This window comes from Pseudopipra pipra, chromosome 5, assembly GCF_036250125.1.
Source record: "Pseudopipra pipra isolate bDixPip1 chromosome 5, bDixPip1.hap1, whole genome shotgun sequence".
NCBI classification, from domain to species: Eukaryota; Metazoa; Chordata; class Aves; order Passeriformes; family Pipridae; genus Pseudopipra; species Pseudopipra pipra.
In genome coordinates this window covers 10,337,043-10,362,715 of record NC_087553.1, presented here as the reverse complement: position 1 = coordinate 10,362,715, position 25,673 = coordinate 10,337,043, and the positions used below count along the sequence as shown (strand labels likewise).

Below are 25,673 nucleotides of genomic sequence, written 5' to 3'. Positions count from 1 at the left end.
CTGCACTTTCTGTTGGACATGAACTCTCAAGAACTCTCTAAATCATCTTTTTAAAAATTAGATTAATTATATTTTTAAAGATTTTTACATGAAGAGACTTTTAGAAGGTTCTGTAAGTCAAATGTATTTTGCATATACTTTAGATAACCATGACAATGTCCCTTTAAAACGGTAACTTCCAGCCAGATTTTCAGAGGACTTGAACATTTGGGAGCTCCCACAGTTTCAGCTCTTCTTGTGGGTGCTCTGGCCACCTGAGAACCCGGCTCAATATTTGAACAGACATATAAAGCAATCTATTTTTTTCCCATGAGAAATGTGGTGGGTAGAAAACAAATCCATAAATCGGGGTTTATATTTCTACAGTAACAGCCTAAGGAGAGGAAAAGGTGAGAAATGGAAAAGAGAAACACAGCAGTGAGAATTTAAAGACAGAACAAATGAAAGTGTTAGAATTACTAGTGGAGCTATCAGTTTTTAAAATTAGTTCATAAAGCAATATTTTCACAGAAACATACTGAATACATAGTTCAGCCATCCTTAAAATATTTAAGATGTTTACTTTTGTCATAGCTATGTTACAAATTCAGTGATGCTAAAATAGTAAATATGCTAAAACCATACCTCATTTTTATATTTAATGGATGAAAATGTTCTTGAAACCATGATGCCTGTTTGAGGGAAGGGGGAAAGGTGTAGAAAAACAAAGAGAAAAAATGTTTTCAATACACAGCTTTTAAAATAGGAACTACAACCTGTTGCTATCAAATTACAAAAAGCATCAAATTAAAACAGATGATTTCTTTTCCTTTTTTTCTCAGTAACTGTACAACATTTTCAAACATACAAAAACAACGACGGAGCTTTAGTTTAAAAAGGTATGTGATCCAATTTCATTTCCTGTGAGATAAAAATAATCAGTTTACCTGCCTCTGAAGAGCTTCTTTGCTGTTTATGTTTAAGTAAACCCTCCATGACATCTTGAATTCTCCACAGTTCCTTCTGAATCTGAGCACGCTGTATCCCTGCTGACTCAGTCTGTGAGTAAACAGCATACATGGGCAATACATTAGAATACCTTGCAAGTGGAAAAAGAAAAGGGAAAACCTTCTTCTTTCTTTGGACTACACTGTCATGATGAAGGAAAATAAAATACAGTAATAAAGTCCCATAAAAGTGCCACATGCAAATATTGCCCAGAATTTCAAAATGCACTGGTTAATCTGACAGCAATCTGCTAGTTCAAATTTCACTTAAAGAACTGAATAGTATTGACTGTGTCCAAAGAAAATCCAAGCAAACTTTGCACAGGAGACCAATGTACAACAATAGAAAAGGAACCATCAGTTGCAATCTCAAAACAGGTGGAGATGAACATCACTGAAACAGAAAGAGGAAGCTTCCAGACACAGGAAAACCAGTGCTATAGCTTCAAAAAAAATGGGAAAAGCTGAAGAGTTCTTCAGAGCTTACAAGGTATAAAAATAAATTACAAGTTTGTAAGTAAATGCACCACTTGTCCACCTTTTTTCACAGATACAATTTTTAAACAAACTCATAGAAAATCCAAGTGAATGAAGTGTACTTTAAGATCTATGCCACACCTGAATTTCTCCAAGCCGATCAAGTTGCTCCTGCATATGGTTCCTTGTTACAGTTACATCATACTCCAATTTATCATATTCTCTCCAAGCTCTTTCCAGTTCCTAAGTATGTACAAAAGTAAAGAATTACAGATGCATATTTAAGTTACAAAAAATAAACTAACAAAAACCCCCAAATAAACCCCAAACAAACAATTTTTTTTTTCTTTTTCCAGTGGCATGAGACTTCAAGAAGCAATGCATAAATAGATAGCAGCAATAAATAAAGATGTAATTTAGAGAATACGATGTTTAAACAGCTTTTTGATTTTCTAACGATACTAAATGGAATTCAAACAAACAGCATTTTGTCTTTTCACAAACAAAAAGGATAAGCAAGGGGAAATTCTTCAGAACATGTCTTTCTAGTCAGCAGGCATGTGGGTCTTAAGCTGTCTCTCCACTGAGGCAGAAAACTCACAAAAATGGATGCAAATTTGTGTCTTTTATCACACAGAATACACATGTGTGAGTGCACAGCATGTGTGTGCATATGCAATGCATTATGCAGGACAAATGTAAGTCATCCAACCCTGCCTGTAAAGCTGCCTGTGAGTGCCCCAGGCCGACTAATACACCGCTGTTTTTGTGAGTGAAACTGCAATCACCAGAAGGAAAAGGTGGAATAAAAAAAATAAAAATAAAAAAATTCTTCTTTGAGGTCAGCTCTACCATCTCGCTTTTGCAGCCTACATCAAGCAATTTTCTCAATTTAGCATAAATTAAAAAGTTAATGAGGGAAAGCGTATCTTGAGGATTTCCTTTCCCCTGGTTCCCCTTCTCCTTGTCCAACCAATTCCTTTTAGGAGACAGTCTAACATTCAGATTAAAACCAACCTACATCGTATCAATTTCACCACAGCTCACCACTGGAATCTGACACTGAAATATCTTACTGGATATATATGTCAGTAGAGAAAAATGACTCTTTGCCCTGTCATTTCAGTGTAGAAACCATCACAAAGTGGAAAAGGACAGCAGACGGCATTTTCCTTCCTTTCTTTTTTTTTTTTTAAAGTTTTTCAAAGTGCATAGCTTGAAAAATCTTTTAAATACAATGGCCCACTATTAAGAGAGACCATGATAGTATAATCTTTTCTTCTTTTCATCCAGCAGCTGCTTTTGCTTAAAATAAGTCACCCGTCTGCTTGAATAAAGTTTGTTTGCCACTACACGAAGTAGTTTATTTGCATTATTTACTTCATCGAATTTTCGTATTATAAAGATAATTACCACACCAATAAAAAAAATTACCATCCAAAAAAAAAAAAAAAGCAAGAAAAAAAAAAAACCACTACTCGATGAATGCAGGGAAAAGATCACTTTCCATCTGCCTTTGGCAAAAACACAGACGAGTAAAAGACAACTGATTTTTGCTGGAATGCGATAAAAACTAAGCACAGACAAGCCAATTAAGGATATGAACGTAATCATTTCACACTTGGAAGGTGTTACTTACTGCAGTAGCTCGTGATACTTCTCGACAAGTGCTAAGGAGTCCGTTCTGCAAGTCATCTCTCTGCAAGACTACATTTTGTATGGCTGCGGGATTATCTGCATTCATTTCTATCTCCTGACTTGCTGATAGCAAAGCTTGCTCAAGCGTGTACTATTGTAATAAAAAGAATTATTTTTAATGTTCTGCATCATTGGGCTGATTTTCGTTTTATTTCAGTTATCAATGTTCTGATAATAAGCATGTAAAATAACAGCCACTTTAGGTAATAAATACAATTGTCCTACTTTCTCCTTGTGTAGCTGTTGAAGCTTCTCCTCCAGTGCTTGGACAACTTTATCCTGTTCACATAAACGGCTAAGCTTAGCCTAGTGTAGAACACAAAATTATCACAATTAGAATTTTGTTATTTACATCTTCAGTAATCAAAATGTAACTTGACTGAATCATTACATGAATCTATATAAAATGTTATTAAAACAAAATATGAATTCTAAAATTACGAAGGCATCAGTCTTACATTTTCAAATTACTTAAGAAACCCTCTCAAGAAACTATGAAATAAGTGTTATTATAACTTAAGAGACAGCACAGCTTAAAACATGCAATTTATGATTCTACAGCTAAATCTTTACAACTTAATAACAGGTATTAAATACCACTTTAATTTATATATTACTTAGTATTATAAAGACTATTGTATACATTCACAGCCTGTCCCATGGTTTTTCAGGGGATAGTTTCCCATAGTTTCCATACTAATACTACTCATATCCTTCTCTGATTTAGCTCCCATCGAGGCTTGGCTATGACTAAAACTGTTGCACTCCAGATCCACTTTGAGCAAGTAACTGCTCAGTGCACTCTAACCAATTTAAAACAGCTTACTTTTCTATCTGAACAACCTTTTTGGTTCAGTTTGTGCTACTTTGCCTTTTCTTTTTTACTCTTAAAATAACGTCTCTTAAATCATGATGTCTACTCTTAGTTGCACTGTGCAAGAATGACTAGATGTGCATCTATGTGTGCATATACAGTATGACTATGCACGTATTTTTCACCACCCATTTTACACCAGTCCCCTTTTCTTTAGTAACTAACAACCCAATGCTCTGAATGGTAACTACCTGTGCCAAATTTCAGTTTTGGTGTCTCCATCATATTTCCAGAGAAATTACATTTCTCGTGCTTATAACTGAACTACTGCTACAGTTTTTCACTGGTAAAGTAATTAATTCCTTTCTAGAAGATATTCACCTTTGAACAGCTGTAATACTTGAAATTTCAGCCTACAATGTAACGTTTCCTGCAGTTAGAAGCTTATTACAAAAAGATTCTCATGTCCCTCAAATTAACAATGTGAATTCTGTTGACAATCACCTATATGAAATGGGTTTCAAACACAGAAGCCAAGGGGGAAATTATTATCAAAATAAAGAGACAAATACCAACATTTCCAAGGAAGAAGAAACACAAATGACTTACATCAATATCCAGCTCTTCAGTTCTATATTTGTATAGTGCACCCCTACATTCTTCTTGTGTTAACTATAAGGAAGAATAATATTGCCATAAAACAACTTAATTGGACTATAAAAATGAAACAACTGTTCAGCTTAAGAGTTTTAACACAGAAATCAGCTTTTGCTTAAAAGTCAAACATACCACATTGAACAATATATTTTTAGCCAATATATATTAATGAAGGTAAGTAAATGGAATGTCAAGCAGACTATCAGTAGAAAGTTGCATTAACTTAACAGGCTACATTTCTAATGCAAACTGGAGCTTTAAAGGTGTGCAACTACCTCAAACAAACATGGATAATGTGGGAAGATGAAACTGCCAGAGTAAACCTAGGCACAGTTACACATCATCATTTAAGTTTTGTTCTGTGAATTCTAAATACAAGGGCTCATTCTACTTGGAATTAATCATTCTAGGCCCACTAAGGTCAGGTGTTTCCACAAGGAGCATATTCTGATGTGACTATGAAACCAGAACAGAATGACCTAAGTTTACAACATATATGTAAAATATCTTGCTATAGATATGCCAACTAAGTGCCAGTGAACACCTTCTGATACTGTTTTATAGGGATTCTCTCCCATCCAACGAGAGTATTACCAGAAATGCCATAAATAGAAGGCTTTCTATTTTATCTTTGGACTTAGGCAAACTTGCCTTCTCCTGCCAGTTAGGATGCAAAGTATCCTCAAACTACTTTCATACAGCTCCTCACGTGAAGTTCTAAACTCTTTCAAGTCTGTTACTTGACAAGTAACGAGATTTTAAAACATTTTACAAGAAAAAAAGGTAGCTCCCCATTTTAGAATGGACTGACACACACAGTCACTACTTAATATCTCATACAGCAAGCATGGATATAACACTATCAACTTTCATATCAATTTAATTAAAAACACTGAGTCCCAACATAGATGCTTTCCTTCCATGTGTCTGTCATAATTAGGTCATAATGAGTTAACAGTACAAAAAAGACTATAACAACACAAGCCCATGTTAGGGGACACTTATAAATAAAAGGACTAGGGAAGGGTTAATGAGACAAGCATTCCAAACATAAAATAAATCTTCAACACACCAAAGTGTTTCATTTCAAGATATTATGTCCACATACCTCATGCAAATGCACCTGGTGACAATTTAAAAGTATGTATAGTGTATTAAAACCACACAATAACTTTCTTTGAAATGGACATTTTATGAAAATGAATGTTGGACTATGAAAAAAGCCACAGCACTTTTGCACCTCACGAATGTCACACAAATTAAGATATCTATTTAAACTCCTACTATGGTAGAGTTTTGTTGTTTTACTGTCGATTTTAATCACAATGAGAGAAAAATGAGGAATGGAAATATTCAAATAAAACTCATAAACATGGCCAAATGTCTTTTAACTTACAGAGAAAACCTAGTTATATTTCACAACAGAAAGATTTTCACAAAAGAAAGATTATCCCCTATTAGATAAATACTGCTTCCCAACTCACTGCTCAGCATTTTATGTGGCCGGGCTGGAAAAATATAATACTGTTTTTTCGAGTCAGTATTTTTATACTTTCTTAAAAAAGAGAGACATTTATTTTTTTTGGCATTTCAACCTTAATTATAACTGAGTTTAAAACAGTTTGCCAATTCAGCATCCTTATCCCTATGTGCCTCCTGAAAGGGATGTATCTTAAGTACTCAGAAAACGAAAGCACATTTCCAAAGAACACCATACACGTGCTAATTCTTCTTATTAAAATCCTATGACACCTTTTAAAATTGCTGCCGACTTCTTGCTTTTGTCAGCAGTACCAGTTCCCCACAAGAGGCACTGCTGGAGAGCCACTTCATTTCAACGTTTCTACTGCAACATTTTACATAGACTTAGGGTAAAAACTCCAAAAATAATATGAATAACTTAATCCATCTCTGACAGAACAGCAGCTTCACTTTTCACAGCACATCAGTAAATCCACTCAAGGCAAAAAGTGCAGAATGCTATCACATCCTACTGGAATTACAGGAGGAACTGCAGCAGACAAAACGCAATTACACATCTCAAGCGAGGTTAACAACCTCATAACCCTGGAAAACGCATTATAAGAGCTCCAATGACCAAGTTATCAAAATGTACTTTCTGTCACGTTCCACAAACGCCTTTTCTTCGCCAAATCCGCTCCTACAAATCCTGTGCCGGGACAGTAATTTCAGAGCAAGAGTGCCACCTACTGAACCAGCGACGTGACTTGCTGCTGACTTCGCTTTCCCTCGACATTTGCCTGCTTAAACCACACCAAAAGTCCATTCCTCTCACTGCACAATTCCCAAACACTAGGGAGCAGCACCCTGACTCCTACAAATAGAACTTACCATTTCTGGGAGGTAAACTGCTCACGCAGAGTTTGGCCAAACGTGGACCTTGCACATGAAAAAGTGACGTGACCTCAACTGAACCTTCATCTTAGGTTAGAAACAATTTGTTTTAAACTGTACAGTCCCACTGGACAGTCCCCATCTCCATCAGACACCAACAGCAGATGAATCACAGGAGCGGATAATTCACGTGCTTCAGAAAGGAGGGGTTAAACCTATTTAAGTTGTCAATATTAAAAACATTTCAGTGACAGTGTTATTTCATTACCTTATGAGCTATTTTCAGATTCCACTAATGGTTTTGATTCAATAAATATACGGCAGGAAATTTCACACCCCAATACCACACTACACAGCTCTGCACTTAGGAAATTAAAACAGGACAGTCTGGGGCATTTTTTAAATTAAAGTCAAGACTTCCAAGAGGAGCTTTTTTTTTTTTTTTTGTTTTTAAAATACTTCTTGCTACCAGGAAGCAGGGCAAATGGATACTTAGCCCCCAGTAAGCAAGGTTCTCCTCTAATTTTGAATAATGTTGTCATATAACATGTTCAAATTGGAAAAAGAAGATTTTTATCTCAAACACGATCACCTCCTGTTTGTAACGAAACCTGAAAAATATTTCTGCCTACAAATCTCAAAATCTAACAAGTGTAATAGTTTAAATGTATGCAGCTGTGATAACGATAATAATATGCCATAAACAACATCTCCCCATTCTTATAGGAGCAAAAAAATCACAGGCTACTTTTCTCTGGTTTTAATGTATTAGGAACAATTATCCATGGAAAGACCTGGATGTTAGCTTGTTGCACTCAAGATTTTAACTTTTCTCCCTTCAGGGAACTCACACATGTAAAAATAATTGAGGAAAAATTTACTTTTTTAAATCAGCCTATGCTGCTTTAGAAAACAAGATTAACACTCCTCATCTAGTATTAGAAATAAAACCAAAAAAGGCAGAAATGGGTCCAATCTGTAAAAAGTGTCTTTTTTTTTCTTGTCTGTACACATGGAATCATCTTCCTGGCTTGTACTTGTGAATTTGCAGTACAGTCTGTAGAGCAGACTGCTGTAAGTCAAAGTGATTTAAATAACTGTGAAGATGTAACAAATCACAAACAAAAATGCACATTTGAAATAGCAGATATTTTTGCTATTTTACTAAAGAACCATTAATCACTACAAACAAACAAGAAGCAAGGCATTTTAATTTTTTAGTTAAGTACAAGCTTTTCTTGCTTTCCTTTGCTTAATTCTAAATAAGCTCAGTCATAAAACTGAACTGAACAAACTGAAGGTAATAAAGATCCTTTTCTTTATCAGCAGGAATGGTTACAGTCATCAGAAACTAGTTTATCATCTTGACAACAGAACAGGTTTCAGTCACTTGCACAGAGGCTTCTCCCAATTGTTTAACAACTCGTTAAAACTGCAGCAGGAAAGGTGACTGTTAAACCAATTTATTTTATTTGAATAAAAAACCTGCACATCTGTTTAGACTTTAAATAAGCTGCCAGAATTTTAAACAGGTTAGTTTTGCATTACAGAAGTTCAGAACACTACTTAGGCAGTGAAATTTTGAGCGTGTTTTTTATCCTTTCCTGGAAGTAAGTTAATGTAGTATCTCATGGAGGAGATTTCATCCATGAAAGCAAACCATCTTGTCACTCTACAGTTCAGGCAACACGTGGGTTCCTTCCACACAAGGCTGCAAACACCCTGACCTGAAGAGACCACATCTCTAGTGACAACAGGTTATTCAGTCTTCACGACCTGTTAGTCAGTGTTTCTTTGACAAGAACGTCAAGAAAGGTGTTTATTCAGTGTCAAAGACAAAGCAGCAGCTGTGCTGATAAGGTGAAGGCAGCGCTGTGCAGCACAGCTTCCTTAGGGCAGCACTTGGAAATTTACTGGTATCCCTAAATACCTGAGCAGATTAGCCCAGGCACAGCTATACCTCAGACATGTCTATATGAATATTAGAAGCCTGAGCCAGTTTATCCTGACACATCTAAACCAGCTCTGTTCGTTATACGTACGTCGACTTGTCTTACATACTCTATCAGAGAAAACTGATCCACTTATAAAAAACTGCAACCCCTAGGCTTCTTTAAAATAATACAACAGAAACTCCAAAATTTAATTTAGGGCTTGAGGGCACCTTACTTCTCCCATTCCTCTCCAAGCAGTTCCTTCAGGTTCCATGTTAAAGATCCCGTTTTGCACAGAGAAGCACAATGTGGACGATGATGAAATCAGTCACTCACAATTCAACTTCCTCTGGAAAGCTGAGATTTTTTTTTTTTTGCAACTTTTCTGGATCAGAAGCAAATTTATAATGTGGAGTTAATTTTTAAAAAAAATGAAACGCAGTTAAGCTGCGGAAATTTTTAGAAACGCGGCAAAGCCTTAATCACTAATAAGTGACAGTTTTATGTGGCAGAACATGTCCTTTTCTTCAAGTTACACAACCTTTATATGCAATTTTGGCTCACAAGAGCATAAATGTAAATGCAATGCAACTGGTCAGATATCCCTTGTAAGAAAAACATCTTCGTTGTATTTGAGGCAAGAAACTTCTTGAACATCCCCTGATGTGACAGGGACTATTCAGTTAAGCCCCAGCACCCCTAAGACACTGCGGTGCCAACAGATATGATTGGCCATGCTCATAAGTTAATGCAGGTCTCAACTCACAGACAATATTTCCATTCACATTTCTGGTTCTTCTTCCATCTTACCATTTACAACCATCACTAGTTACTCAGTAAGTGTGCACAGTTAAGACTGCTGTGACTTTATGAACAGACACTGCCTTTTGGATTTACAGTCCCCAGATCAAAGTAATTTTGATCCTTCCTTTCTTCAGTGGCTAAAGGCTGGGTAGGTGCAAACAAAAACTTGTAAATCCACTTCCTAGAACGAAACAAAATTGCCAGAGATGACCAGGTAAACACCACTCACATGCTTTTGTAGTGGTCAAAAAGAAAGAAGCACCTTTGAACACTAATTGCAGAGAATCATGCTAAGACAAATGTTGGAAGCTTATTGGAAGGTTTATGAATTTACTGGACACCTGCATAAAAGCATCAACTAATTAAATCGTCTAGACAGAAAAAAGTTGTTCAAAAGTGTACATTTAATACTAAACAACAAAAACGCAGCAGAAGCCATGCTAACAATATTGCAGCATTGTATAAAGCATGGATGACTTGTGGTTTTCCAAAGCAAAGAAGAGAAACACCAATGTCATGAATAAATCTGAGGAACAACCAAAACTGTCACTAAGGAAAATTTTCGCAGATGATAAAGCAAATTTCATTCACTATCCAAGACCTTACTTGCTGGTACAGTTGCGGTCTTAGCGCCGAGTTCTCAATCATAGTGTGAACCAAGGTGATTAAAGGTTCATTCTCTTTCATCTATTTCAAATCAGGAGGAGCATACAGCAAACATCAGTTTACAGCATGGCTAGATTTGAAAGACGACACTGTAAAATATAGCCTCTACTTTAATTTTTTTCTAATAATGCAGCAGATTACATTTTAACCCATGCTTTTTATATATTCCATCATTCAGTAATAGCAACATCTGGAAAGTTTAATAATATCAAACAAATATATCAAAATCACAGAAATGATCAGAACCAATGCAATATTTATTCACCAAGGCTCTCCCTTTTTAAAAATAAAAATGCTTAAGGTAAGTTTGGCTTCGCACGATATTGAAATGAAAATTATTATCAGATTTTGCAATAGGAACACTCAAACCTTTATCAAAAACCTTTTAAATTATAGATTTAATAACTCAATGTACATTAAAAAGATATAAGCATCCCCAGCCTGTGAATATTGAAGTGAGGTTCAGGTTCATGTTCAAGTATCAAACAATGCCTTTATATACTGCACTGACTTACATCCTTAGGGACTTTGAACCATTGCTTGTTGCATTTATCCACCCCCATATACAGGTGTGAAATCATTTTGGAACTGGCCACAGAGTTTCTATAGTGATTAGTATTTTTGATATGGGTGCAAATGCCAAAACCAGATGCTTTATTACACATTGCATACATTTAGGATTTCAGAAAAGTGTGCAACAGAAAACAGTATGGGCCTTTTGGTTTTAGAAAGGAGGCTTTCCTAACAGTAAGGGAGAAATTATGAGAACAGGTGGTTTTCTTCTCCAAAAGAAACTCAAAAGTCACTTAATGCATAATCCTATTTTTGTTGGAAACTTCAGGACCTGTTGGAAACTCGAGGAATACCTGTTTCGAGTACAGTTGGTTACACAGGAAGTGTGTGAAGGAATATTTATGATCCTTCACTCTGTATGTGTATATATACACACTCCCCATGAAATTACAAAGCAAGGTTTTGTTTCACGGACTGAAATGCCACAGAATGAGTTTTTAATGCCTTTTGAAACTTCTTGCTCCTATTTATTTAGGGAAAAAACCCAACTTGTACGTTTGGAGAAGTAGGGGTTTTTTCTCCTCACAGGAAACATATTTTCTTGTCATAGATAGAGGACCTTTTTGTTGTTGTTGTTGTTGTTTTTTGCACATAGTAAAGTCTGATCAGCTGATGAGTTAATCAGCCAATGCAGAATACCTTAAGAAGGCAAGCTTATGATGATGCTCTGTTTGTTCAAGGCAGGAAAAACACTAAACGAGCAACCCCTACCATTTGCTCCATCATCTATAGCACACATAAACAGAAAACTAGAACTGACCCAAGAAGTTGTTCTCCCCTTATATTAAAATTTTGTCCAGAGATTGGGTGCAACAGGTGATCTCAAAAGAGATCTCAACAGTAAGATTAACAGTAGGGTCTGAAGCTGAGCAATCAAACTACAGCCAACTTCAATAACTGTAAAAGAAAAATTACTCTGAGGCTCAGATATTTTATTAGGAGATACAGGTTTGGATGCATTTTTATTAGGAGGATTTCAACAGCTTCAATACTCTCTAGCTAATATTTTTTTACAATATTTCAAATTTTTCCTTTCTGATCAATAACAGCCAAGGCCAGAATTAATTTCTGTTGACCTGTTCAAAGACTGTTTACATCCAGATTAGAAAATAAGCAAAGTGGATTTGCTCAAAGGACATTTTGAAGTAACGTTCTGTCCTCCAGACAGCTCCAGCTTTGATTTATAGCATTTCTTCCAATATCTTTACTACCATTTGTGCTTAACTATTCTTATCTAACACTATTTTCAAAGGCCACTTATATACAGAAATGCTGCAGTTCCCTAAACCCCTGTGGAACAAAAAACAAAAACCAGGTAATGGGTGAAGTAGTGCCAACCAAAGAGCCTCTGTAGCAGTCAAATACAGCAAGAGTTTTTCCCCTTTAGGAAATAATGTTTCCAAAAAATACTGACAATCAACTATGGAGAAACTCAGACCTTGAGGGAGCATCTCAAATCTTCCAAGAAACAAAAGGTAGTGCACACAGAGGCAGGGCGTGCTCAAGAACTGGCAAAGTCAACCAGTTAAATGGGACAAAATGGCAAGTCCCATGCTCTAAAAGCTGAAGAGAATACCTATTTTGTGTTCTTCAAGCACTATCATAAACCTACTTCCAAACTGAAGTTGGACACTATTCACACTGAATAAATAGCTCAAGGTAAAATAATTGCTTGTTCGTAACAGAAGCAAGCCTTGATTCTCAGTCATTTCAGAAAAAAAATATTATTTTTTTTTGTACAACAAAGGACAGATTTTAGATCCTACATGTAATATTATTATACTCATAGAGTCTCTCCAATTAAAGAAGTCACAAAAATTGGAATTAATAGATTTCCATAAGCAAACCAAAGTGTCACACAGCAACGCAGCAATAAATCCAAATAAAATCCACCAGCCTTGGATTTATAATTTTCTACTTCTAGCTAATAACTCCTTTCTCCCCAGAAGTAATGCTTCATCTTTGCTTTTTTCTCTACTGGAAACAATAAAACCCCACCTCCTTGACACAGGAACTATATGAACAGCTACTTTATTTACAAGTGAACATCTCAGTGGGTATTTTGTGTTTTAAACTGTCAAGTCAAGCTATTGACAACTTTTCCTCTTCCTTCCTTTTCCTGAATTCTCTTCTGTGTTTGGTAACACCCTACCCAGATGACATTTCAGGATGTGCTGGTCTGGTGGCAGCGATCAGCTGGAACAGTGGCTGCCTACCAGGACAGTGGCAATAGGACCTGACCAAGCTTTTCTCCCACCTTTCCTCTGCTATTTAATACTCTGTCCAAAAAAAAAAAAATGAAGGAAAAAGCAGTTTTCCTTCCTGTCTTCTTTTTACAGCAATTCTGCCTCCACGCAGTCTTTTTTTCACCCTAGAGAGTCCCTGTCCTCCAGTCTCCCTTCTTCCTCTGGGGAGTGAAAAGGGAAAAAAAAAAAAAAAAAAAAAAAGGCAGTCAAAAGAACAGTGGTGGCTGTGTCAGCCACTGTACCTTTTCCAGATGAAAAATACATGTAAGGGTAGTATCCTATATGCTGCTAACACAGGACATAAAATTTTAGGCTGAAAGATACCAGATATAATAGAGGATTATCTGTCAACTCTATCCAAACCTCCTTGTACTGTTCCAGCCTTCCTTAATTTACTGCCTTTTCCCAGAACCACCTTCAGCATGTCAGAAAGAAGGTGCTGAAGAGGAGAAAACAGAAGCAAATGACCAAGACAGTAAGGATGTTGGTTGTGGGACTTTGACTCCTTTATTTGACAACTTCTTGTTCAAGTTCTGTTTATTTTTTAGGCACCCTTTGAAAACTGAAGGAAACGAAAAATGAAAGTACCAGCAGAATTATTTTAACTACTTAACACCTAAACTATTTACGTGAATAGCTATTTCAAAAAATTGGGGGGAAAAAAAGGCTAATTGAAATGGAATTTAGTAAAACTTCTACTGTGACAAACCTTCATGGGAAATGCTGAGATCAATCAGACAACATACATGGAGAGTTTTACATAGATTGCATGAGCTCAGTGGAAAAGGGCTTTTCAGCCCAAGAAAAGTTTTACTACCAACATAACATTCAGAAGCTTACTAAAAGACTGGTGTGCTGGAATTCTTGATAATAACAGAAAGATTCAAGTGGGACCTCCTGCCAGGGCTTTATTTACAAAGGAGAAAAAAGCATGTCTAGCCTGTATTTTAAAAAAAAACACCCTTATGTTCCTGTTTTTCATTACTGTTATTGTAATTACTGGGTACAAATAAATTATGGAGATGGCAGGCTTGGATTTAATAATACACAGTAAGTGATCCTTTAAAATTTGCTAATATGTACTCATAACATCCCACACTGGCAAACAAATCATCATTGTTTGCCTGGGGTTGCTAGCTATGTCCACAGAACTTCCTAAATAGCAGATGAATCCCTCTCCCAACTCTCTACAAACCCTGAGCCAGCAGAGTGGTTTCAAAAGAAAAGGGTGCTGGACAATCATTCTTTTGGCCATAAGACATCAAAGAAATCATATGGCTGGATATATGTGTGCCAGTCTCTTTGATCTTTTTTTTTTTCCTCCATCTCTGAACTCCAACAACAACAACAAAAATTCTGAAAGCATAATACCAAAACATCAGAAAGTGTAACATAAGATTTTTGAAGCATCTCCAAAGGAAACAGCAGCACAAAAACGAAGCATGATTTCAAAAAGGTGATGGAATATTCTTGATTCCTGATAAGAAAACCACCTAACCAGCAGACAACAACTTACTGCAACAATATAAAAGTAACCCTCCCTACACATGAACTTGAGTGTGCCTGAAAATTCACCTGTGCAACCTCAGTACACACTTACTATCTTTGTGACCAAGAAAGTGAGAGTTGAAGATAACTGGAGTCCCACCACATGTTTTAGGCAAAGCAGGTTTTGACACTATTTTCAGAGATTAAATACAAGTGAAAATACCAAATTTAATTACAGTGGACACTTAAAATTCAAAGAGGGAAAGTGATTATGCACGCTGGTTAAAGATGCAGCTGACAAGGAGGAAAGGCCTTTTGATTTTTTTGATTTTTTTTTTCTCTCCAACATAAAGGAAAATTGACATTGGACAAAGTAATGAAAAGATATAAATGTGATACCACCCTAGAAGCAGTGATACACAAAGTAAAAAGACTCTCAAGGAGATTAATTTGCTACAGGTAGATGACAGTATTATAAAACGAGAGAAGAAAAGAAAAACTGATCAGAAACTGGGACAAGTATTCCAACCTGCTCTTCCATGATTTTGTGTTTAAGACAATATATTTTAGACTCAATAATGATTTCTTGTGTTAAGAAGTGCAGTGATTCCTTGCATCTCTGGTATGGGTAATTATGGCATAACTATAAGATTTAGACACTTCCCTAAATTAATGCTTACCACACCACATTTCTAAATTTTATCTGATACGAGTAAAAGGAAAATAATTTTTACCACTTTGCATGTTGCACAAAGGCAATTCCCTCCATTTAATCCTGCCCATTATACTCACAAGCTTGGCTAATCAAGCAACAGCATGGTACAGGGTTTTACACTTCACATTGACTGTTAACCTTTCTTGGCAATGAATTACATTAAAGACAGAAACAACCCCCTTATTCCAAATCATTATAAACTGGAAATATTTGAGTCGGATGAAATATTTTGGTCTAATATAACAAGCAGTTTTCCCCTACTGTTTTGGACCTCCTGCAACCCCTTAAGTAAAACAAGACAGAGGTGTTTAGAAATGCATTGGAATCAAATTAAATTGATCATAATTCACACCTTGTTTTCAAGAGATAGCAGGAAAATAAAGCCACTGGGTGAGCCAAGTCCCTGTGAGAGTGTGTGTCTCTGTACAGGTGGGGCTTTTAATAACTCACTGAAATCCCATTAGAGGAACATGTAGGATATAAATGTTCTAACAGTTGGTTTTTTAAGTGTAAAGCTCAAAAGTTTCATTCAAAGACAGGTTATTAGAAAAAGAAAAAGCCACAGTGATTTTTACATTTTTAACCAATGGTCACCTAGCTGCTTCTTTTTCCTCTAAGCACTTACGACTGTCTTTTATAAATGCTAGTTAAAAAGAAATGCCATTTAAAAACTTCTCACACGTAAGTTGTAGTGAAATCTCATTTGATCATGCAACAAAGCCATAAAGAGAGGCTTGTGATACCACAACTCTTCACTTGGCAATCAATTATGTTAGTGAAGACATAATTGTACCCTCGCTTTGCAAGTTATGAGAAACTGTAAAGAAGTAAAATCTTATTCTTATATAAATCTTCAAGAATTAACTGAGAAAAATATGAGAAAATGAGCCATGTTATGATCTGATTAAAACATTTCTTCATGTTTGACCTCTCTTTAATTTAATGTCCTGCAGAAACATCTAACTCTCCTTAATTTGGAAAACAGAAATTTCCAGAAGTATAATTTTTCTATAAGTTGCATGTGTGTCATATGAGCTTGGAGATAAATTATGACTTTGGTTAAAGAAGGTAAAACACTACAGTTAGTATTATTGTGAGAAGGAAATGAAGAACAGAGAAATTAATTGGCAAGTTGCTGCTGTGTTCTGACAAATTTTAAATTGAGGGTGCTTTTTTTGCCTTATAACATGTCAGATTCGTAACTGATTAAGACATTCCATGCTATGGGCATCCTCCAACTTCTTAAAAAGCACTGAAAATCCTTCTCCCCAAATATTTCCAGCTTTGATAGAAGCAGGTAAAAAGCATTAAGAAACTCAAACGCACAAGAAAATTGCAAATCCCACCTGGTGATCCAAATATATAGCATTCCTTTGAAGGTGATGTGAAAGAATCTCATTCTAGTAGGCAGCAGTCAGAGGGCAAAAGGAAAGGGACAGAAGGTGCAGAATGCATGAAAAGAGCTTTAAAAGATGTAAACTAGACAGTGATCTGTTTTATGCAGAAATATAATGATGTTTTTAAACTGTTTTTTTTGGTGAACTGTAACAAGTCTTGATCCCGAAACAGAAGTGATGGAAGTTTACCACAAATTAGGCCTATGAAGCACTATATCACATTTTCTATTTACATCTAAAATATAGTAAGCTCATATAAATGCCCACTACACAGACAACTATAAACCCTTTGATAAATCTGTGTTTTAAGCCAGTCCTGCTGTTGGCAGACATATTATGAATAAGAAAATACCTGAAATGAGGCAGTATAAACAATAAATTCATCTCACGATCTATCACCACTGATTTTTTTTTTGTGATACCAATAGATTAAAAACCTTTAACTACAAGATATTTTAAAATATCCCCCTGCAATTTTGACTTGGCTCATTTGGAAAAGCCCCACAGTAAAACCTCAAAGGGTTAATAGCAGAACATCACATACACAAAGAACCAAAGTTACTCTATTCTACTCGCGCACGACGGTCAGAAAATTTTTCACCGACAAAAGTAAAAAAGCAAACTTTCGATTAATGGATGACTACAGGTTAGTGAGAATGGTACATGACACACATTGCTTTATAGCTGACCTTTGGGCTGCTGGCCTCAAGTTTTAGTTGCATGAGCTGTGCTAGTGTGTGTTCCCGGATACTACTCAGTTCAGCTTGCTGCCGTCTCAGCTTTATTAGCAGCAGCGTGAGCTCCTCTGGCTGAAGGAGTGCAGTGTGAGAAGCCAAAGAGTAGAAAAAAGGTTAATTGGAATCCCAAACAACACTTAAATAAAATAAGGCTTCTGAGTATCTTTCTTACAAAAAAAACCCAAACAACTTTCTACAGCGATACAACAGAAGAAACACCATTTCCACCCCCTCCCCAAACTGACCACTTTCAAATATATAATGAAAGGTTAACTTTTACTGCTCAAAACAATTTGATGCTGCAAATGCTGTAGGAGTAAAACATTCTGCATAAAGGACAAAAATAAGGGAGGATTTTGCAGGACAAAGTCTGTGCAGTCCTCACACTTCCTCTGACGTGCACATCAAATTGACAATACTGGCTTAAGAGGAGGGGGAGATAATTCTAGTTCTTAGGATATCACTACTTGTACATGGACAGCCATTTGAGCTTGGTGAAAGAATCAAAACATGCCCTCAAGGAAGTTTAGTTTTTAATACAATTCTTCAAATGTATGCCTCAAAATTGAGAGTAAAAATAATGAAAAATCCATCTTAACTGAACTGCCTCAGAAACCATCACCTTTCACAAAATAAAACTGAACAGGCATGAAAAAAATAATTTTCCATCACACCTTTCACAGGTCTGAGGCTATCAGTTATTTTATTGCTTTATGACTAAGCTGTACAATAAAGCTTAGTCATCGCTTGAGAAGTGATGAGGACCAGCGTTTAAACCCCAAGATTATATATATTATGGAAATAAAGTCACACTCAAATGGGTATTTGTCAGGTAATTCCACACAGATCAGTTTAGGTCAGTTTGGCAAACTCTATCTGAACCATTCTGAACCGTTTTGTATTAGCAATACTTCAAAGAAAACAAACCACTTAACGAGTATTTTTTGTTATGTTTGTGTTTGCTTCTGTTTCTTACACTTCTCCAGAAGTCAGTCTTACAAGAGGTTAAATATTCACCCAGCATTTTGATTTTCTCACAAGTTCTGCGAGTTAAATAAAACCCAAACACAAAAACCTCCTAAAACCCAGCTTGCTGTCTCCCAAAGTCACAGAATTTCCCCAAAGCAAAGAAGTAAAGAAAAAAGCTCCAGAGAACCACATACTGAAACACTGAAAAATGAATACCAGTTTCTTAGAATAAAGAGGAAACATCCCTGAGAATAAGCATGGCACTGGCACCGTTGTGAGCTGGGGCAAGAGTAGCCCACAAGAGGGAGCAAGGGATTTCCACATAGCTTCAGTTGGCAAAACCATTTGCTTTCAGGGAAAACCAACACCAAACCCAAGTTGTCTAATGGCAGTTTTTCTTCTTACAGTACTCTTTCAATACCTGGATTTAAAATATTTAATTTCAGAGAGTAAATGTAAGAATCTAGACTGCTATACAAGGCATTTTCAAGCTCTCTCCAAAAATAAGTGACAGTGCTTTCAGTCTGAAAATTAACATCAATTCAAAGCACAAGACATCTTATTTTTAGGAATATGAGAACTGAAAGTAGCATCTTCAAGCAAAAGAAACATTGATCCACTTTTTCAAGGTCAAAACTCCTCTCAGTATGTTCTGCAAAAGCCCAGTTTGAGTCCATTAGAAATAAAATATTTAATGGCACTTAAATCCAATGTTTGCAAGTAAACCTGTCTCCAAAGAGGAGCCCATCAAACCGTAATTCCTACTCGTCTCTAGACATTCCTAACGTTGCAAACATGTTTGATGCTGCTGCAAGTGCTGTTTCCACAGGCAGAAGCTTGGACCTTCTTGCCTCTTACCCCCCTCATCAGCCCAGCTCCAGCAGAGCTGAGGAGAGCAGAGGGGGCCCTGAACCCAAAGAAATGTCTGTAAGGCACCAGCTGCCCAAGGCCAACCCGCAAATTCCTGAAGGTGCCAGAGATTCGTGCTGGGAAGTGCAAGAAACAGGGACTGAAGCAGTGGAAGGACTGACTGCGAGTTGCTGCCCACGGTGTGATTCAAAAAAAAAAAATCTGTGTTCTTAATTTGTAACTCTTGAAATCAGTAATTTCAGACGGACAGAGAAAGATTATGGAATGGAGGCAAAAACTGGTAAAGAAAATATATAAACTGAGGACAATATCTTAAGATTTAGGATGAGTCATGTTTCAGTAAGGAAGGCAAACCGTATTCACCAATATTACTTTGATGAAATACCTTCAGTGAGAATTTCAGCTCTACCACACTAAAATGGGAGATGTCAGAAAGGCCAATTATACAAAATGCAGTTTTAGTATCTTTCAGATTTCCAAAAAAAAAGCCAAACTTTATTTCTAGGTTTTCCTAAATAATTAATGGAGAAATAAGTGTTCTGTGATGTATTCTACCCTCTCCCAGGAAGTTCAGCAATGTATCAACAATGATTAAAAAAATAATAAATCTATATTTCTCAAAGAAAATCTTGACTCAGCAGCTACATGATATTCTCAGCATTCAGAGGAACCACAGAGTATTTCTTTACTTGTTATAAAAATCTCCGATAATTAAAATAAAGGCTACATTTAACGCAAGTTTTGAATACAATAAGATTTCAGTGTTGCCTCTTCCTATTTAAAGAATTATTCTTAAAAGCCCCTGATGAACAAAATAAAAAAACCAACTCACTGTTTTGCCTTGGAGGCTCTGAGGAGTAACAGGCTGTAAACTCAGGCCTGCTGGCATCGACCTTCTGTCGGGTACAAAGACATGCTGCACAAAAAAAAAAAGAGCACAGTATGATCCAAAGTTATTTCTAAAGACCCCAAAACTTTTAATTGCTAAAAAAAAACACAAAAGAAAAATCAAGCCAACTTCACACTCATGAAAATTTGCTATGATTTGTGCCAGTCATGCTCCCTGCTGATCTACTATGTAGGACACTCAAGCAGTCTACCTCTAAGTTTTAGAAATACCCCAACTTTCATCATTTATTTAATTAATGTTGCCTGACTGATAGCCTGTGCAAACAACAATTTTAGTTTTTCACCTCCCACTGAAAGCCACTGAAAAACCTAAGCTCTCTATGAAGATGGGGTCTAAAACTTTAATTTAACCCTACTGATTTCAAATAATCAGTCTCCTAATTACCCAATCTTCAAAACAGGTCTGTGTTTTTAAGTTAATAGCAAAAGCTGGTTGTGTAACTAATGAAATACAAAACAGACAGCTTGAAAAACCAAAGGGAAACATTAGTATTGCGTAAAAGATACTAAATATGCAATGAAATACTAGCATAAAGTGTTTGAGAAGGAAAAAATATCAGGAAGCAAAACATGGCTGAAAGAACAAGTAAGCACATGCTCTGCTGCACTGACATAGTGATATTTGTCACATGTGTGAGAGGCACTGATTACTAAATTTTCAAAGCAGTTGAGACACAAAGGATGTCAAAACAAAATGACTCTGTTGACAGAGACCTGAAAACTTTGAAACCCAAGACTTAATAATCAACTCTAAATTGTTTAAATTGTTTTAAGATGTAGTTACAGATTTTTAAGAAACAAAGACACCGAGATAAAGTTTTTGGAAAAAATGTTCAGGAGCATTTTGCACCAACTGAAGGAGTAATTTTTATGTAATTATTTCCAATCTATTAAAAAACCATGATAGCACAAGCATGACAAATATAGCAGAGCCATATACAGCACCCACCCAAGTTTACAATTCTCCACGTCTCCCACTCACTGGTGAAGACCAGCAGAGTTAACACTAAAGGTGTGTGTATTTAGACTCTGATCTTTAGGGATCACCTTAACAACTCAAAGGCATAAAAAGAAACAATATTTTGTCTTCTGCTGGAACCTGAGGCAGCCAAACTTGTGGCTGAAGATCAGAAAACAGCATGTGGAAAGAAACCTGGGATTTCGAGTCCTCTTGGAGCTAGAAAGGGGAAAGATTTCTGTACATATAACAAACTATTCTGAATGATTTGCCTATTGACTCCTTTTTATTTTCTTTAGAGAAATGTTAATACCATGGGCAGTAGTATTAGGACAGCACGTTTTCACCTAGCACATTAGAAAAATGCCTTTTTACTACCTTTAGATTTTTAAGTGCTTTTTAAAGTCCAACCTTTCTCCATGAAAACCGTGATGCCACTTGAACTTCATTATAATAAAATACACTACAGTGCAACACGAGTTTTGCAGTAACCATATACTTCCTACTAAACATCCTTGTAACCAAGGGGGTTTAGCTATGAAATGAAGTATTTTTACCTTGCTATGGTGTGCCCTGTGCCTGCGATCAATGGTCACATCCCCCCTTTGCACCGGCGACGACACTTCCGACCGGTAGGTCCGCTGGGGGGAATATCCCTGGAAACCAGCGATGGAACCGTGAGAGGGCGAGGTGGGAATCGAATGCATGGTCTGATCGGAAATGTTGATCATAGTTTTCGGGCTGCTTATGGTACTGTGCCTCGTCAGAGTCGTCTGCTTGTTGTAGAACTGGCGCTGCTGCCACTCGTAGAGCTGCCACATCGTGTCGTCGCGCATCGACCGCCGCTTCTCCTCGGCGCTGACGGGTCCCATGGCCCTGTCGTAGGCCGAGGGTGCCACGCTGCAGAGGCTCTCTGGACGTGCCTTGCTGTTCCTTGGCAGTGTTCTGTAGCCCTCTGGGTAGCGGGGTAAGGCTTGAGGGCGATGGCTTGGCATGTTCCTCGGTAACGTCTGATAAGAGATTACGCTGAAAGGCAAATTTTCTTTTTGTCAGTGCACAGCATTAATATCATGGCAAGGCTAAGTTTTTCAACATGGGTCAGGTTTACCTAGCTGACTCTGACCTTTTTTAATACTTCAAACACCATTTAAAAAAATGGAAGACAAGACAACAATTAAAGAATCAATTGTACTGACAATGCACTGTAGCAGCTGAAACTGGATTCCCCTCTCTCCTATTAGCTCTTGATATAATCTGTATTTCATCTTTTCACCAGTCTAGTGTATCAAGTTTATATCATATCGTCCAACTTATCTATATGCTGGACTGAAGGAGTAATTTTTATGTAATTATTTCCAATCTATTAAAAAACAGGTGTATCTGTTTTGATTTTATTGAATTATGTAAAACAAGGCTTAACACTGAGGGGATTGGGCTTTTTACAGTTTTCATGGTTTAACAATTGAAGATGAATTCTGTTATCTTTCTAAATGTCCCAGAATATAAGTAACTGCATGCAGACTTTAAATTGCATGGTGCACCATACCAAGTTTTAACAGTTCTACGCTGTTTCCATATAAGCCCATTTGAAATGTTCTCTTTTCCAAAAGTGAAAAAATATCCTGTTGTTTCCCTAAGAAAATCTTCAGCAGTTACTACGGACATTAAAAAAATAGTGATTCTTCTACCAGCAGACCAAGGAAAAACTGCACCAATTGTCTAAAGAAATTATGTATTGTAATTGTCAAGATGAAGCCATTCTGTATCAGCTATTCAAGCAAAACAAACAGCAAAATATTTCTTTGTTTGATAATAACATTGTATTGCTTTTCAACTCAGATATGAATTCAAAGGCTTATTCTTTAACTTGTTGCCACATTAAAATTCTGGAGTGCTACAGTCATTTAGCAACTTTCAGCACTAGTTGAAATGCAGAATTTTCCATACCGAGTATCGACGCGTGCCTAAGTGTGACAAAGCACTCCTTGGGTTTTTTTCCCAGAGGTTAAAATCTGGGTCATAAACATTGATTCATTCATCCCTTATCTAAAACGCAAATGAGGTGCTCTTAAAAACCTTGTGCTACTTATCATGCATATGACAGATGCTTGCTGGGACACAACTCAAACTGGGCAGGATTCAGCCATCAGAGGGCAGCAGCTTCCAGCTACACCCCAACACTAACTCCAGCTAAAATCCCTGCCACCACCAGGCACCAGAACCTGAAGATGGCTTTGAATTGCTCCAGTGCCAAAAAAAAAAAAAAAAACATTAAAGAAATAGAGTAGAGCAAATGGAAAGGTAAACCAGCATAAAGCATATTTGATCCTTATGGAATAACTATCGAGGTAATTGATGATGGTAAAACCCATTTTTCACTGAAAATAGTTAAGCTGAGTATTTATGGTCACCTGTTACATTTTGGAGATGAAAACTGCTATAAAGAGCTTTACATACAAAATCTGCTACAGTTTCTCGAGCTTTTCAAGAATTAATGAAGTATTATCCCCATTTTGTAGATTGGGCAGCTTTCCATTCTCCCAGGAAAATAAAAAGGGGGAAAGAGATTCTAAGTCCTAGTCTTTTGCTGCAAAATCTGCTTAAATACCTCTAAATTTCTGTAGTAACATACCATTAATTAGAAGGCTTTTTTCCATCTCCATATTTAAAAACAAACAAACCAGATGCTTCTGAGCTCCACTTCTAACTTTCAAAATATAAGTGTAGCTATACCCCATAACAGGTATAGTGAAACTTGACATTTTCATGAAAATATTTGGCAGTTACACCCACCTCACTCAGTAAAGCTCCTCTCTTGTTTTATTAATTAAATGAGCATTGTAACCCTGTTGGCTCCTTTAGATATCCTGAACCACTTGAAGAACAGCTATCTGAAATTCTTACTATGTTAAAGATAGCAATTTAAAGTCTGCATGCAATTACTTATATTCTAGAACATTTAGAAAGATAACATAATCCATCTTCAATTATTAAACCATGAAAACTGTAAAAAGCCCAATCCCCTCAGTGTTAAGCCTTGTTTTACATAATTCAATAAAATCAAAACAGATACATCAATGTTGATACCTGCAGAAATACCATTCCAGTCAAATCCAAAAACTAACTCCAGACACTACTGCCTTGCACACAAGGGGAGACTACAGCAGCTGGGTTTGAGGTTGCAAAATACTTCTGGATCTGTCATCATAAATAGCTCCTTATAAGTGCTCCCATATGAAAAAAAGGCTTCCATGTTTTTTCATAGACTCCTTATAGACATCTTCAGGGGCTGTCTCTAGGCTTACTGTTGGGTAGCAATAGTGGTTCTGGTGTCCAGGCTGGACTATCTGGGAAAGCAACTTTGCTGCTAAACCTTTAGGGGCTCAGTTCTGTGATGATTGGAACCTCAAAACAGACCTTCATCCTGAAGAACAGAGCTACCTCCTGGCCCGGAATACAGAACTTCCACGTGTGAATTAAGCAAAGGGTGGCACAGACTGAAGACAGAAATCTGGTGTATTATTTAGGATGAGGCTTATATGGGCAAGGTGAGAGACAGTCTCACATCCTGGGTTAACAGCAACATAATACCTCAGTACCATGCAACTCTTCTGTATTTTTTCTGTATTTTCACATTTGAAAGACCACTTAAGTGAACCGTTTTTGATGAAAACATTTTTTCAAAAGTGACTTGTGCAAAATTGATTCAATAAAATGATACTGAAGTGGAATGTTTTTATTTTTTTATTTAAAACACATTTCTTTTTGGTTTTAAAAGAGGTTTGTCTTCCCCAAGGCAGCAATTGTCTTTATTCCTGTGGCTTTTAAAAACTAGATGTCTTGATCCATGGAAATGGCAAATAACAGCTTCAAGAACTAAAACCTACATTGTCATCATTCTCATTTTTTGAGGAATCAAACTACTACAGGCTCAGCCTATTCCTCAAAAAAATTAGTAGTTGTATAGTGAACCTTTTTCATTCCACATTGAGGACAGTTAAGAGCTCCTATTTTATATATAGTTATTTAATTGTACCTATTTGTTGACATTTAAGCATTCTTAAAGTGCTGATTTTTTTCAGTATGACACCAGAGATACTCAGTTTGGTCCTCCATGATTTCTCTAACACATGAGAGAGATAGATGAAATGGAAAGCAGCTTTGTTAAAAGTCAGCAACTTTTCCCCTTTAAATAAAGACTACTTTAGTCAAAAATTCAAGTTATGAGTTGAACAGGTCTTATACAAACAGCCTTATTAACCTCTCACCCCAACCTTAGGCTTTAACATAAGCTGGTGCTTATTTCTACTCTAATTCTTTAACTTCAATTCTACTTAAATTTCTGGCAATCTGAACAAAAATAAAATTTTAAATTTAAATGAAACCACATTTAAATGACATCACTATATACATTAGAAAA

General features: G+C 36.5%; 1 protein-coding gene across 14 annotated transcripts in view; it reads right to left on the bottom strand.

The window, feature by feature from the left end:
• PLEKHA5 (pleckstrin homology domain containing A5) overlaps nt 1-25,673 on the bottom strand; it is a 166,855-nt gene that overhangs the window by 18,082 nt on the left and 123,100 nt on the right. For 6 of the 14 annotated variants that reach the window (XR_010430569.1, XM_064654392.1, XM_064654391.1 and 3 more), the window contains 11 exons: nt 21,811-22,279; nt 20,219-20,302; nt 17,500-17,619; nt 16,760-16,813; nt 10,332-10,412; nt 4,585-4,647; nt 3,387-3,467; nt 3,103-3,252; nt 1,605-1,706; nt 927-1,038; nt 625-671 (listed from right to left, as the gene is read on the bottom strand). Coding sequence is in view for 13 of the 14 variants with exons in the window: in XM_064654392.1 (XP_064510462.1) it covers nt 625-671; nt 927-1,038; nt 1,605-1,706; nt 3,103-3,252; nt 3,387-3,467; nt 4,585-4,647; nt 10,332-10,412; nt 16,760-16,813; nt 17,500-17,619; nt 20,219-20,302; nt 21,811-22,279 (1,363 nt within the window). In the remaining variant the exon portion in view is untranslated. Of the gene's footprint in view, nt 1-624; nt 672-926; nt 1,039-1,604; nt 1,707-3,102; nt 3,253-3,386; nt 3,468-4,584; nt 4,648-10,293; nt 10,481-16,759; nt 16,814-17,499; nt 17,620-20,218; nt 20,303-21,810; nt 22,280-25,673 lie in introns of those variants that run through there. The other 8 variants (XM_064654393.1, XM_064654398.1, XM_064654395.1 and 5 more) reach the window with 5 other exon arrangements.